The sequence below is a fragment of the Strix aluco genome, chromosome 4 (genome assembly GCF_031877795.1).
Source record: "Strix aluco isolate bStrAlu1 chromosome 4, bStrAlu1.hap1, whole genome shotgun sequence".
Lineage (NCBI taxonomy): Eukaryota > Metazoa > Chordata > Aves > Strigiformes > Strigidae > Strix > Strix aluco.
The window spans coordinates 120838315-120853862 of NC_133934.1; the positions used below are offsets into that span (position 1 = coordinate 120838315).

The window sequence follows — 15548 nt, forward strand, 5'->3', positions numbered from 1 at the left end:
CAGAGGATGGATAGTCTGTTTGTGTGAGTTGGGTGACAGCCAGACCAGACTCAGTTGCAAACTGTTTCAGTATTCATGTTTTTGCTGTCAATCCATTTCAGTGCATTTTTAAAATTTCTTCCTTCTACTTCCTCCTACTTATTTCCTCCTACTACAGCCTCTTTTGGCTTATCAGTAGCTCATTTCAGAAAGAGAATCTTACTGCACTCCTCAGTGAGGTTACTGTGATACTAATCTTTGCATCACCTTTGTGCTCATGTTTGTCCTGGCTGGGGCCTTCAGGGAGATCTTTTCCTCGAGCTTGTGGGCTGGATCTCTTTCCAGCCTTTACCTGAAATATTAAGAAAAAAACCACCCAACAAATACAAGTAGAACTAAGCTAAATCCCCTTAGAAAGATTACTTATCTTGAAATAGAGTCTGCCTGGGTAACTTAGTTTCTGTCTTTTCTAGACATACTAGACTGCCAAAGGACTGGCTGCTGTAGTCCGAACCTTCTTCTGTTTGAAACCTATGCACCTCACTTCCAAAAGCTCCAAGTACTACAGCTGCAGAAAATAATATTTTGGAGAACACTTTCTGTTTCTCTGCTTTTGCGAAATGTAGTAATTACTTCTGGGATCTGGCACTGTAGATACATGTGCTATTTGTGTTGATATTCCTTTAGGTAAAAACTGGTTTAGTGAAGTCCTTTGTATTCCTCAGCATGGAGAGTTTGTTAGGATTGGGGATGATGACTGTGGTGTGCTGATGTACAGTATGCTCCTTCTCCCCAACACCCGTGGTTTCTTGGGTGCAGAGTGCCACTGACGCAGCTGCGTCAGACTTTTTCAGCTCCCTGTTCTCTGCTGCAGCACAGGTTATAGGATGTCTTGATTGGCAGGTAGCTGTAACGGTGTTATCTATAGCACCAGAGTGAAAAGCAGAGTTCTCAACTGTAGATGAGGCAGAACCATGCTTGTTCTCCTCGGCCACAGTTGCTTTTTTGCTGTTCTGCCTTTGTCCGTCTGCTTTGTGACGCTGGGGTTGGCCAGCTAAAGAGGGAAAGGACAGAAGTTGATGAGAGCTATTTGGACAAGTTGCACAGCCTCCCTCTTCTCTGCAGGGGTGAAGTTGCTTCAAATGCTTGGTTAACAAGCTTGGCTTACAAAAGATGTTTTCCATCCATGATAAAGTAGAAGTGTTCTTAAAACGGTTGCACTTGAGTTCCCCCGTGTTTGCTTCTTGAAGTTGTAAAGCAGCAAACACTGCTAAACATGGATGCATTTAGGGGACTGCATAGTTTGTAAGTGGGTCATCTTGGATAAATCTGCAGAATGTCTTAGAAAAAGGTTTAAGTTCAGTGCCAGCAATTACAAAAAAATCCTGACAGTTTTGTGATTAAGAGATGAGGAACTGCCATTTATAGAAAAGGGATTTAAGAATATTAACATACATCAGCTCTCCAGTTCCTGGGGCAAATACAGAAAATAAAGAGTCTAAGCCACTGTCGATATTCAGAGCAAGATGAGCATTGGACAAACAGAGGAGTAATCAGAAAACACCCAGAAAACACTTGAAACTATGCTGCATTTCAGAGCCAGAATTACTCTATGCCCAAGCACAGCAGAAGTGGCCATTTGTGACTAAGCTAGGAACATCCTTAATAGGAAAAGCAGGGATTATAGCTGAATGAACAAAACATCCAAAGCTTGAAAGCGTGTTAAGTATATTTTGTAAAACAAAGTATTCCGGCAGGAATCCAAACAAATCCACTCAAATGCTGATGCTGTCCTGGGAGAAAGTTGGCTATGAAGAGGCCTGCTGCTTCATTTAAGGCAAGCCAGGAAGGAGATTAGGGAGTTCTTAAGGATTTTTCCATCAGTTTGGAAAGTGAATGGAAAAGATAGAAATACTACTGAAAATATGCTGTGTGTTATGGAGTATTTTAAATAAACTGCTGTTTGAAGGTGAAGCAAAAAAAAAAAAAATACAGATGCCAACTTGGATGAGAATTGTGCTTAAAAAACCAGAAGAACTAGGAAGTAGGAGAGAATTAACTGGCCTCAAATTAGGAATAACTAGAACTAGCAGAAGTAGAATAATGAGGTTTGAGAGTTTGTTTGCCATCTGTACAGGTGGTATAAAACACATTCACTGAGATTAAACTGAACTGGACAGTAACGCCAGTAGAATCTTGAAGTCAAAAAGGAAGTACCTCTCATGGAAGTTCCTTGAATGAAAAATGTCTCAAAAACTCAGACCTAAGAAAAACAGGGTGGCTTCTGACTCTGGACACCAGGACTGTTGCTGTCATTCCTGAAACAGGGTATTGGGAGATGATTTGCAAGTTAGATTCACAAACAAACTCAGTTATATAATGCTGAGGATTGTAACATCAAAAATGTAGGTGCCTTTCTGGCTAACAGACAATGCCATGCAGATTCACGTTGAAATACCTGGTTGCAGCCAAGACACCTGCAGATCCAGCAAACACTAAATGTTCTTAGGCTAGTTTAAGCCCCAACTGTTTTAGGGCCCCTGCTGCAGGGCAAAAGACAACAGCAAGGTGAGGGAGAGGGTGAATGGAGTTTAAGATGCATCCACGCTTTCTATTTCCTATTCAGCAGCTTATGCAACTTCTCTACCTCTTGTCAATTGAGGTGTTCAGTCCTAAACCTTCTAGTGGGAAGTACCTATTCAAGAGGTGATTAGAGCACTTAGTCAAGACTCTTCTGGGAAGCTGAGGTTTCTCTATCTCGGTATCTATCTAGATCTTTGTCTGTATGTGTCAGTGCTCAATACCTACTGTGGGGTTTGTTTTAGCTTTCTCTTTTGTTTATCTTTTCTCTCTGGAAATGCTATTGCCGTTGACAGTGAGACATAACATGCCATTTTCCAGCACAGTCATACTAGTACCTTGCTGTTTGTGCCAATACTGCTGTAGGCTAAGAAGCTTAGGTAAAAATATCACAATAGTATAGTACAAAATAATAGTGTCTTGTAAAGGTTCTGCCTCTAGGTAGAGAATAGCTATGGCAAATGTAAAAGAGAATGGTGTTTTTTTGGTACAGTTGCAAAAATTGGCTTCCTACCCCTACTGCTGATAGGTATTTGCACACAAGCAACAATTAAATATAGATAAAGCATAAATATTTGATATGGAGGAGTTTTGTAACATTATTTCTCTTAAATAAAGTATTTATTTATTTCAAGTCAAGAAAAGAATAACTGCATGGAGATTTGTTGGTTGTATTCGATTTTCACATTCTTAAACTGTCAATAGACAGTTTAAGTTTAATTTGGAAGAATGGGCTGTGTAACTTGACTTTTTCCCTCCTTACTGCGCCACTCACTTCCTTCTATCCAAGCCCTTTTATTTACTTCCTTTATTCTTTATTTTTAAGGACTTGCTCCTGAGGCCAATAAATTAGTAAGCAGCTTGAAAACGATGCCAATGCTGCACGATGAGGCATATGCCCAGGAAACAAAACTGAACAACTTCCGTAAATTTCCAGATAACACGTTGGTGCTCCCGTAAGTACATTTTCCTTGGGGAGAGGGAGGGTTAGGAAGTATCTTGTTAATTTTCAGATAATTACATCTCCAAACATTTAATGTGAAGAATCCATTGTGAGATTAGCAAAAATGCTTATATTGATTTACAAGGAAAAATCCTACCACGTCTGGCCCAATAGAAAATGACTGTTTTGATATATTTGCAATGAAGTCTTACAACTGCTTGAGAAATAACTTTTAAATTTGGCAACAAGTAATGTTATGGGCAGCTTAGTCCTACTAAACTTGTTTTGGAAATTAATTTGCTACTGTGTAAACCTACAAATATTCTATAGAAACAAAGAAAACTGTATCTACAGGTCTGTGTGAATTATCTTCAGCATATGTCTGAAAAAGTAGCATCTAATTAATGCATTTATGAATAGGCCTCATGCTTTAATTCTGCAGGCCTTCTGTTTTTAAAAAACCCTAAAAGCTGATTGTCTTTCCCAAATTTATGCAACATTATGATAATAAGCAATGGGCTTATAATTAATCTGCATTGCTTCTTAACTGTTGGGCAATGATTAATAAGCTTATAGGTTTTATTTGGAGGGCAGTATGCTAATTTGAGATATTTCGCAGCTGTGGCGGATGACTGTACCCCTGTAAACATGTTAACTTTGCACAAAGGATGATTTTACACAGTCATTCAAAAATAAATGGGACTATAGTTGTTTTGCTATAAGAGTCAAAATGGATATTCTTTAATCTTTAAGGAGAAAATCAGAACATACAAAGCGAATGTAAGGTTTATTCATTTCTTTCTAGTTTGTATTGAGGTCTCTGTGTAAAGGTTTTAAAGTAACCACTTAAAAGGCAAATGGCAGGTAAAGGGGTAAAACCGAAAAGAAACGGTAGAGTAGTATTGATGTGAACATACAGTTTGTGTTAAATACAATGGTTATACTAAGAAAAATGGAGCTCTGTTACGATACTGTGCTTGTAACTGAGTGACTTTTAAATACCTTAAGGGATTTGAAATACAACAAAACTACAGTAATATACCCATTATGTCCTAAATATACCTCTCCTAGCACATCTTTTTCCATGAAGAATAGAAAAGCTTAAAACAATTATTCACATCAAAAACTGAGGTTTAAAAAACTGTCTTGTCTTGTTTTTCTGGCACTGCTGAGTTCCATTTCTGGAGGTTAGTCATGGCAATTTGCCATTTTCTCTTTTGTGCTAGCCAACTGATATTTTAACTAGGCAGTTGAGAAATATCATGAGTTTCTGAAGGGAGAAAATAGGAGTATTTTGTGAACTTTGTATATCTGTGTGATAACCTTGATGTAAGAGGAATGATATGAACTCTTCTTAGAGAGGCATCAGATGTTGTAGACTAGGCTGATCTCTTGTGTTGGTAGCTCGTCAGGGGAGCTTTCTTTTCACAGATTTTCAACTGACTTCCAGAGTTACTCTTAGCATGTATAAATGTGATATCCAACAAGGCAATTTTTCATATGAAGTCTTAACTTCTTAGGTACAGTATGTCAGTTGGTTATGATTGAAAACTACACATTGTTTAAATGCTCTCTCTTCCCTGTACACAACTGTCTTGCAGGCCTCATTAAGGGAAGCGGGTCTGCAGATTTTATTAGCTGATGAATTGATAATTGATTTTGCATATTTTATATTGCCATAAATATATACATATTGCCATTTATCTTGGTTTTGCATATTTTATATTGCCATAAATATATACAAGAATAGTAAGTGGGAGCAAAACACTGATGATACTGTTAAACATGCTTTGGATGGCTCTGCCTGGAAGAGCGAGTAGGAAGGGCAGAGCTGGCCCACTAGCAAGTTCTTCTTTGTTAGCTGCTTGTTGGCCACTGCATTGCTAAATAGGAACATATTCCAAATAACATAAGAATGGGTGAAAATGGTGGATATTCTATCCCCTTCCAAGCTTCAGAAAGGTAACAGAAACTATTAGTAGTAGGGTTCTTCTGTTACCCCAGATCTTACCTGCCAAATTAAATTTATATGTAGTTGACTTTATTCTCAGAGGTTAGAAGGTTAATGTGGAGAAATGAGCACATTTTGTGGGGTAAAACACATGCTCTGTATGCAGTCCATTTGGCTGGCAAATTAAAGGTCTTTGAAGAGTCAGATTTCTTGAGAAAGGGAGACCCGTGGTCCTTGAAGGCAGGAAGAGCAGACAGCATGCTTAGAGCTAGAACAATCCCACTGTGATTCCATAGCCATCATTGCCTTTGATAAGTCCCCTCCAAATTTGGGATTGTGTACTTTTGTAAGATGTTTGAGTGCCTAGACACTTCTTAATCTTTGGTGTCCATCTGCTGGGCTACACACTGCATGATAAAGTGTTACACTCCTCAGTCCCACAGGTACTTTATCCTATAGCTTGACTGTTCGTTTTTGATTTGGTTTGGATTTTTTTCCCTTGCATAGTTGCTTTGTCTTGTTTTTATAGTATTTAGAGCAGTCTTTTCTCAGCTGTGAAGGTTGCACTTGTTCAACGTCCAATAATTGATCACTACTGAATCGTTTATAGTCCTGAGGCCTCTGTTTTCAACCTATGCCAGTAGTTTAAGATTTTTGCTATTAACATTCTTAAACTCCACATCATAACAAGAGACAGTTGGTACTATAGAGCAAACTTTCATAACAAGGTGACAACAGGCCTAATAGGCTGGGACTGGGGTTTTACAAAGTTAGCCTATTACTAGCAAAGAGAACAGTTTACTTGAAGATCTTAACTAACCAAGAGAGTTTTTTCTGAAATCTGAAGTCAGAGAAAGTGAGAAGAGTGGATCTATCTTCTAAAGGCCACAAAAATGAATCCCAGTCATAAGACTCTTAAGAGAAGATACCCTTTGTGTCAGGAAAGATGATCTATTTATAGTGTATCTATTTATATTTGTCAAAGGATCAAAACATTGATACAACTCTTCTGTTGACCACTATAAACCTTGGGAGCTTTATAGATTCCTCTCAATAGTTTATGAAGCATTTTTAAACCTTAAGGCTTCTTATTGACTTTTTTTAGAACTGAGTTCCAAACTTAAACAAATTAAGTCTGGGTTCTTCTTTTCTGTCTTTAGTTTTTCCAGCCCCTCTCTGTCTCTCAAATTATATTATTAAATTAAATTTAGAGATTTGTGCTTTAAACCATATCAAGCCATGAACTTCTAAACTTGGAAATTAACATTCCAAATTTAAGACCTTTTTTTTTCCCATAGACTTGGGGGATGGGGAGGAAAAGGGTGAAAACTACTGATTTAGAGAAAAAATAAGAAGTGATGAGCTGATATTAGCTTTAAGATTTTTTTTTTTTCCAATTCTCTTTCTTCACAGTGTCTCTAAGCAAAACAAAAGAATTTTTTACACAATCCTGGAGCTCTCACCACTGCTTGATTCTTCCAACATGACGCCAGAGGACTGGGCCAAAATTGCAAAGAAACTTGAGGTACTGTGGTGGTGTAGGATAAGAATTCATTTGTTGCTTAAACCAAACTAGCAGTATATCTGGTATACTTAGCAGATAAAACAATTCAGTAGTGCTATATGTATATATTCATTTACAGTGTAAATGTTATGTACCTTGCTTAGTTAGTTGCAAATAACAAGTACTGTGCTTGCAAGGCTTGCTGAATTTTTTTTCCTTTTGAAAATGTTGCAAGCTCATTAAAGTTACATAGTTCTTCCAATGATAAGCTATGTCATAATTCTGCACAAGAAAATAAATAGGAAAATTGCAGCTATGATTGAATAAGGTATGTAATATGTAGGTTGATATGTTCTAAAACGTTGACTTAGTCAATTCACTGTCCAAAAATGCTGAATAAAATCCTTAGGTGTAGGTGACTTAACTGAAGGTTGCTTAGTTACACATCATTTGAGTGTTCAAATAGCTTGATAGTTGGCTGTTGACATAGAAAATAATTTCATGTCTTTATGCCTTTCTTACTCTGGACACAGGCAGACTTGACTAGCATTGGCTTTGCAGCCCACAGAGAAAATGCTGTCATGGTTAGGTTTCCCACACTGGGAAATTTGTAAAGCCTTAGATATTTCTGCATATATAGATAAATTCATTACATCCTTCTCTGAATTAAATCAGCATTTCTCTGCTCCTGTCCCCGTGTCTGAACTTAGCTGTGTGCTTTTAAGAAAGTAGAAATGCAAAACATTTCAAATACTTCACACCAGGAGTTCATACATAGCTGTTAAAAATAAATAACTGTGGGCCTAGTAAGATAATGCTCTTCCACTCCTGCTCGCTCTGCAATAGTGGGCTTTATAGTGTAAATTTCCTTCTTCAAGCTGTAGCAATGCATGTGAACCCTATAATAATGCAGGGAATGATGCTGAAGATGCAGGTAACAGCTTTCACCTTTAGGTCCTCTAATCCTGAAACCACCAAACTAGGGATGATGCTTCTCCTATTGGGTGCATCTTGCCAGGGCAGAGAAGGGACAGAGCTGGTGTATAGGTGGAGAGCCTCTAGGATGGAGCAGGGATGCAGCTGGGAAAAGCCCAGGGGCAAGAGCAGTAGGCAGCAATCCCATGCTGAACAGGAAAGAATTTACCTTTCTACCTTAATGGCATATTAGTTTTATTACAAATAAAAGGTGTTTCTTTCTCGTACACAGAATGCAGCTTCTGTGTATATACAAATATCCAGTTTGTGTAATCCAAGTGAGAAGTGCTGAGAAAGGAAAAAAGACTTCTTCAACTGTCCAGCTTATGTATAGACACTGCCACTTTGTGTTCATCTTGGACATGTACTTGGCACGGCTGTAACCTGCTGATGACTTTTCAGACTGAAACGTTCTAAGATGTTTCTGTGGGATATCTTCTTAATTGCCAGCCTGATCTTTTATATTATAAAGCTTAAACCAAGCTATGTTCTTTTGCATCTAATAAGGTTCATAAGGCTGAAAATACTCGTGAGCATACTGATTTTGAGAGGACAAGTGGCTATTTCTGTGATCTTAGCGCTTCTTGAAACTTACCTGGTTACTGCATTAGTGAATAACTACAGCATGCTTTTTGCATCACGCTATAGTTTGGCCTACAGAAAGCTCTTGCAACAGTGGCTGTTGTTCTGCTGACTGACTTGTTAGAGATAAGCAGAAATCCCCTGAAACTTCCAGTAGGTAATAACACGTAGGCACAAGTATCAGTGAAGAAATAGCAAAAGGACAAGTAGAAATCTGCAGGTGAGTTTGGAGGTGACCTTATTATCAGGACGTGCCAAGCGTGTGTGCCTACTGTAGCATAAGAAGTGTGATTAAATTTAATCTAAATTGTTTACTTCTAGGGTAAACCCCCTTTTTTTCCCCACACTGGCATTTCATATATCTCTTTAGACTTCTATGTAATCCTTTCCTTGTTACCAAATTACATCAGAGACATCAGTGTCTCTCACTACAGTTTCTACTAATTGCATTGCTCTTAAAATAGAGGGGCCAATTCCTTTTTCCTCCAAAAGCCAACAGATTACATCCAACAAGATGAACTGCACAGTTCATGGCTTTGCATTAAAAAAAGTCCTGTGTGGAATTGTATGTAGATTAAAGTTATTATAAAATACTTTTTTGCATCTGTACATGCCTGATAGTCTAAGGGACTTCTCAAAAGCCAGCAGTGTATGTAAATTAACAAACAACGAGAAGCCTCTTCACCTGTTTGCTGCAGAAGTCCCATACTGCTACAGAAAGAATGACTTTTCAACAGAAGAGGGCACTCTTACACTGGCAATTTGCCTGTCTGCCACCCGGATTAAACGGACTGGTTTTTCTATATGTTATGATAGCCTTGGTTTGCCTAATCTGTTCCTTGTAAATGGTGTAATCCCTAAAGTAAAAGCGGCAACAAGAAATCAGACTATGTGACTAATATGCATATGTTAACATTCCTGTTTAAAGCCATTGCTAAGCTTTTCTTAATTAGCAGTCTTCTGGTTTAAAAATGCTGCATTAATATGTATACATAGAAGAATCTCTTTGACTGTTCCATAATTAAAATTACTGGCTCTAGTGCTTAGTGTCCTATTAACCCTTAATTGTATTTAAACTGAAAACAGGATAACTTTAAGAGGAATTATGCGTGTAGTACCCTTTAAAGTATTATGCTGTTGCTTGCGTCAGTGAAAGTAATGCAATATGTACCTCACTTGCTGATACCAGTGCATTGCTCTAACAATGTGAAAATTGTCTCTCCATCTCCAGGAGCACTATGAAATGTATGATGGTTTTGTGATCCTTCACGGCACTGATACCATGGCCTATACAGCTTCAGCCTTATCCTTCATGTGTGAGAACCTGGGTAAAACTGTTGTTCTGACAGGATCTCAGGTAATGGATTTAATTTGAAGTTGAAGTCGGAAGCCTCATTTTTGGTTTTTATATGCAAAACTAGGTGGTATCCTGATTATCACTGTATAGTTTAGTAGTGCAGGGCAGGCCTCTGGACAGGGTGAATGGTCACCGTGCTGATAGAAATTAGTGAGAATTGACAGGGTCACCAGCTGAGGATCTGCCCCATAATTTTATCATTAATGACTTCACAACTCTGTACAAAATCAGACCAGTAGTTCATTATGGCCGGGGCCAGATGCTTCAGAGAAAGATATAAGAGCCTGTCATTGGCCATTGTGTATTAATCGGTTTATGAGAGAAGCATCTTTCCAGCCTCAGGTGGCTACTGGTTGTTAGCTGTCTTTTCTTCTTTTAAAGCCCTGAAGCTTATTACTTTTTACTTCATCAGTTGTTATCCTGTCTTATGTTACTCATTATTGCATTCTTTATCACTTTTTTAATAATCTCTAAGCATTAGATGCATTTTTCATCATTTCTGTTCCACAAAGCATCTAACATGGTCTGTTTCCTTTCCTCTAAAGACTACGTTTATTAATTTTCATTCTCTTAGCTGGAGATCAGCCCTTTGCATATTGTCTGAGGGGGAGGGGTTGTCTTACGAGAATAGCTTGCTTGAGTGTAAAATACAGCTCTAATCACAAAGGAGAGATGAAACATTGCACTGTAAAATTCCCCTCACCCATCTCATAACTTCCCTTTCACATGTGGTCTATTTGAAGTCAAAGTACTAAAGTCTAGGAAGGAGTAGGCTCCACTTACTCTCTTGACATGGGGCAGTCTACTTGTGATACATCATATTCAAGGTTTTACTTTCTTTTTGGCTTTATTGCTTGGAGATCTGCCTGACATATGATCTGGCAATGGAGCATGTGTTTGGTTTTTTTTTTGCTGCTGAAACGAGCTCTGACTCTCGGTTAATAAATAGGCAATCTGAAAAGGCATGGAAGTCATCACTCAGCAGACCAAATTTCTGTTTTTAATCTTGTCCTTTTCGGTCGGTAATAACCTGCTGGCTTAGTTTTTCTATACCATGAGGAAAGATGGTGCAAGAGAGCTGTTGTGAAGCCCATAGTGGCAATTCTGTATGATCTGGGGCTGTTGCTTTTTCTCTGTACAATCACTTCTCCCATACTTAGTCACTTTAACTATGCATGCTTTCTACTTTTTATGTTTTTCCTGAATCAGTCTTTTAATCTGCTTAATCACACTAAAATCATCTCTATATTAGCTTTTAAGCACTTAAATTATAAAAGTCTGTTAAGCACAGAGGGAAATCCTGCCATCTGCTGCAGTCTAAAATAGTTTGGATGAAGAAGGAAACTTTATTTGTCATAAATCATTGTTACATAAATTATTCATGTATTTGTATTGCATAAGTTGGACTCTTTTTTCTGCTGTGTAGGCTTTACATGAGGGACAGGGTGTAATTTCAGTCTCTGCTCTTCAGGTGCCCATATATGAGTTGCAGAATGACGGCCGAGCCAACCTTCTGGGAGCACTGCTGTTTGCTGGGCAGTTCGTCATTCCTGAGGTCTGTTTCTCTGCGAAGACCGTCTCAGAAGCTGCTTTTCTCCCTCTAGCTAGGACACATACTTAGACACTGAAAATACCTGGTAGGAAGTAAGAAATTGCATTTAAACAGGAAGATAAATGGATTCTGCTGAGGTAACAGGCACTTGCATGGCAAAGCACGTGCCATTTTCTCAGGAGTCATATCCCATTTTGCCCATATACAATCTATAAAGACTATCAAGTCTGAAATGTAGCTTTCAGCTGACTTTAAATCAGATGTTCCCTTGCAAATATGTGGGATCTGAAGCACTTGTAAGTCAGTTTTTTAACTGAAAGTTATTTTGAAGTTCTGAAGTTGCTCTAGAACCAATAGGAGTGTCTTCTAGCTCTAGTTCCTGAAGACCGAAGTGTCGAGGATGATATACCTAATGGACATAGAACTACCTCCATGGTCTCAGCACCCTGCCTTTAAAGATGTTGGTGCTGTGCACCCCAAAAATCAGAGAGAAAACTAGTCAGGTTATACCTCATTTCACTTCTACCATGCTCCCAAAGCCAGTTCTTGTAAGACAACACCAATAGCTGACTGGCCAAGATCTTAATAACTAATAACAACTTTGAGGTATCTCTTTTCCTTCAAGTTCCAATTGACAAACTTTAAGGGACTTGAAGGAATCTAATTATTTATGTGTAGTATTTCTTTTGAAAGTTATCCTCATTTTCACCAGTCCTGCTGTTAATGTTTTGTACTCTGAATTTAGATATAGCAGATGAACTTACTAAAAAGTCCACACTGTTTCTTTCCTCTATCTCTGAAGTGGACTCAGGCAAATTTGCTGTCTCCTAGACTATGCCTCCTGAGAGGATTACGAAAGTAGTTAGCTCTTAACTTGTTTTGTTCTTAAATTCTTAAACCAGTGTGTGACAGATGTGCCAACTCTTTTTGAAAGGGTAAGAGTTGTAAACATCTACTAGCCTCTGAGTTGCTTTAAAGATTTAGAAAACACTTTATAAAGGACGGACTACAGTATTTATCTACTGAATCTTTTAATTACTGGCTTATTCATAGACCTGTTTCTTTACTTGTCTTGCAGGTGTGCCTGTATTTTTATAATAAACTGTACAGGGGAAATAGGGTGACTAAGGTGGATGCTGGGAGTTTCAATGCCTTTTCCTCACCTAACCTGCCTCCACTTGCAAATGCTGAGGTTGATATTACAAGTAAGCAACATCATCTCCTAAGCCTTGTAATTTATGCCACATGCAATAGAACTCTAGCTCAAAAGAATCTGTGCCTATGTAGTTGAAATGCTGTTTTTAAACTCAAGTGAAAGCCCTGTAGCTTGACTCTACTTTATCTGCTCTGAAACTGTTTAAATATTAGTAAGACTGAGAATTTGTGATTCAGCTGTATTCATCTATTGAATATAGATGTGAGCTAGATTAACTTTGACGAGAAATCCAGACTAACCAGAGGGAATGTTGCCCCAGTGTCATGAAAATGCTTGCTCTGAAGATAAAAATGAAGGAGTGAGGAGTGAAAGAACGAAGAGTTTAATCTCATTAATGACCATGCTGGGCTCCTAAATCAGGCAAAAGAGTCATACTTGCAGCTTCAACAGATTCTCTGTTTGATGCGTGTCATGGTATAAGATGTTTACTGGATATTTAGGACCTGTCTAAACTGCAAGCACACTGAAAACAGCAGACCTAGAATATGCGCTGTGTGAAGTTTTTTCCCCCAAACTTACTTGGACTCCCTATAATTTCTGTGTGTCTGTTTTTTAAGGAGAGGAAAAACTACATGATGATTTCAGTACCCATTTGCAAAGTCATTAACACATTGATGCCTGTTCTTGGATAAATGGCACCCTTTCTGTGGAGAGGGGAGAAGAGACACACTTTTGGAATCTAGCCAAATGAGGAGTTGCCAGAAAACATACTAAAAGACAGTTTTAAAAAATATAACATCTTATGCAAGCTGCTTTTGGATAGGCTAGGTATATTAAAGAGGAGTAGGACTCGGTGACAATCTCCATTATTACAAAAAGAATAGGAATAGAAGGGGGTTCCTGAATTCTTTGCTAGGTGCTGTTAGTGGCAGTAGGAAATCCAGCCCTGTGCCATGCCGCGTGCCATTCTGAATGGTTTCTACTACTAGAGAGAGACATTCTGCAATTTGGAAAAATAAATTTATCCCACCTAATGAATGGGAGTTACTTAACAAAGTTTCAGGATCAAAGTGCTGTGTTTGTAGCAGCCAGATACAAACTGAGGAAGCCTGTGAAATACTGTAGTGGTCTGTAAGACATCTCTTGGGTAGAGAGTCTGCCACTGTTGTGTTACTGTGCTGCATCAAATATGGTGTATCTGAAATCAACAGAAATACTGTCAGTTGATTGTTGCAGTAAATTGGGGAGAATCTTCTTTCTTGGGTTTTTATGAACTTCATCAAATAGGGTATAAATAAATTCCGTTTACTGACTGATCAATAATGAAATCAAGCTGCAAATTGCATGCTATTTCTCTCTTGGATTTGAATGAACTGTTTTGTGATTCCTTGTCTATAGTGGAAAAATGAGAAAGTTATTAAGTACTTCCCTTGGCCCATATTGGGTCCCGTTATCTTTTCAGTAGAATGCCCCATTGAGATCAGTGGGGATTTCTGATTTAAAAACTGATGGTGTGATAGGCTCTATTTTCATTTGTTTCAGCTGATTACCCAGTTAGGGTAGCATCACTTATCCAAGATGACAGTGTCAGTATTGAAGGATTGTTTCATTTTGAAAAAACATGGTTTATAGCATGGGCAATCTACTAGTGCTGCTTTATTTTGTCCAAAGTAATTGTTTGAAACATCGCTGTCTCCCTTGAGTTTTCTTGTACAATCCTCGTATGAGGCTTTCATGGAGACAAGGAACCACTTGGGCTTGTAGAAACAAACCGAATAAATCTAGCATCTTTTAACTTTTTTTTCAAACGACTTTGTATAACATGTCTTATTCTTCCTGTAGACAGGACTGACTCTTGCTGCTTCAGCATTATGGAGAGCAGCCTGAGGATGCCAGGAGGAGTAGGCCACGTGCAGAAACTCTTCCTCAAGCTTCCTGGTTCTAACAAAGCTGGGAATGAAAATTCCAGAGAAGCAGAGGGGGAGAGGTGACAGGGTGGAGGGAGTGGGGAGCATAATGGGATCATGGATTGGTACACAGGAATGAGGAGAGGACATGCTGTTCAAGTCTAGGCATACCATATAAAAGCAATGATCTACTTCAGACCCAGAGAGAAGAAGGAGAAGCTTAGTCCTCTTCCCTACCCTAGCTGCAGCTCTTCATTTTTGATATCCATTTTTCACCCTTTTCCCTCTACAGGTAAGGCTCCCAGTGGAGTTCTGATCCCATTAACTGATTGTGTTCTTGGCCAGATCGTTAACTGTGTTAGCAACACCTAAGAGTCCCGTTACACAGTTTTAGAGAAGCAAGTGTGTCAGTTTCCTCAGGACTTTCAATTTAGTGCAAGAAACTCCTGTAAGAAGCGAAAAATTCTAGCCCATTCTTGAGATGAGTAAGAAACCCAATGCCGATGGGAAATACTTTTGCAGCAGGATCAGAAATCTCTGTATGAAGTGGACAATACAGAAATAACCAATAATATTTCTAAAATCTTAAAGCTTATCAAATAAAAGACCTTCCTTTATTTTTCCTGTATTTTGAAATCAGGAGAGACAAGGCAGCCTATTTCACTTGAAATGTGTAAAGAGTCTCAGTGTATTTCATAACTGATTACTCTTCTCTGTTCTTTATTGTCCTAATGAAGCAAATATGAAACTCGCTTTGTTACCATGGCTGGACTTTCTTCATCACAAGTGCATGTAACTTCTGGGAGTGGTGCACATGTACAGGATTGTATGATGAGAAACATAACTTGTGCAGGGGACAAACAGAGCCCATGTGACTCTGCATGCAGACATGGTACAGCAGCAGCAGAAGGTTAGAAAGCCCTTTTGGGCTTGTCTGCCCACCAGTCTCATTAGAGAGAAGCTATTTGTCACTGGCCAAGTCTGTGTCTTGGCAGTTCTGGTTATTTGTAGTAAAAAGCCCAGGTCATTTATATATGAAGGCAAATGCCAGCTCTCTTCACT

General features: G+C 38.6%; 1 protein-coding gene across 1 annotated transcript in view; it reads left to right on the forward strand.

The window, feature by feature from the left end:
- ASPG (asparaginase) overlaps positions 1-15548 on the forward strand; it is a 48456-nt gene that overhangs the window by 2651 nt on the left and 30257 nt on the right. The window contains exons 2-6 of the mRNA XM_074821604.1: positions 3386-3515; positions 6867-6978; positions 9746-9871; positions 11343-11426; positions 12502-12628. Of these exons, the coding sequence (XP_074677705.1) occupies positions 3386-3515; positions 6867-6978; positions 9746-9871; positions 11343-11426; positions 12502-12628 (579 nt within the window). The remainder of the gene's footprint in view (positions 1-3385; positions 3516-6866; positions 6979-9745; positions 9872-11342; positions 11427-12501; positions 12629-15548) is intronic.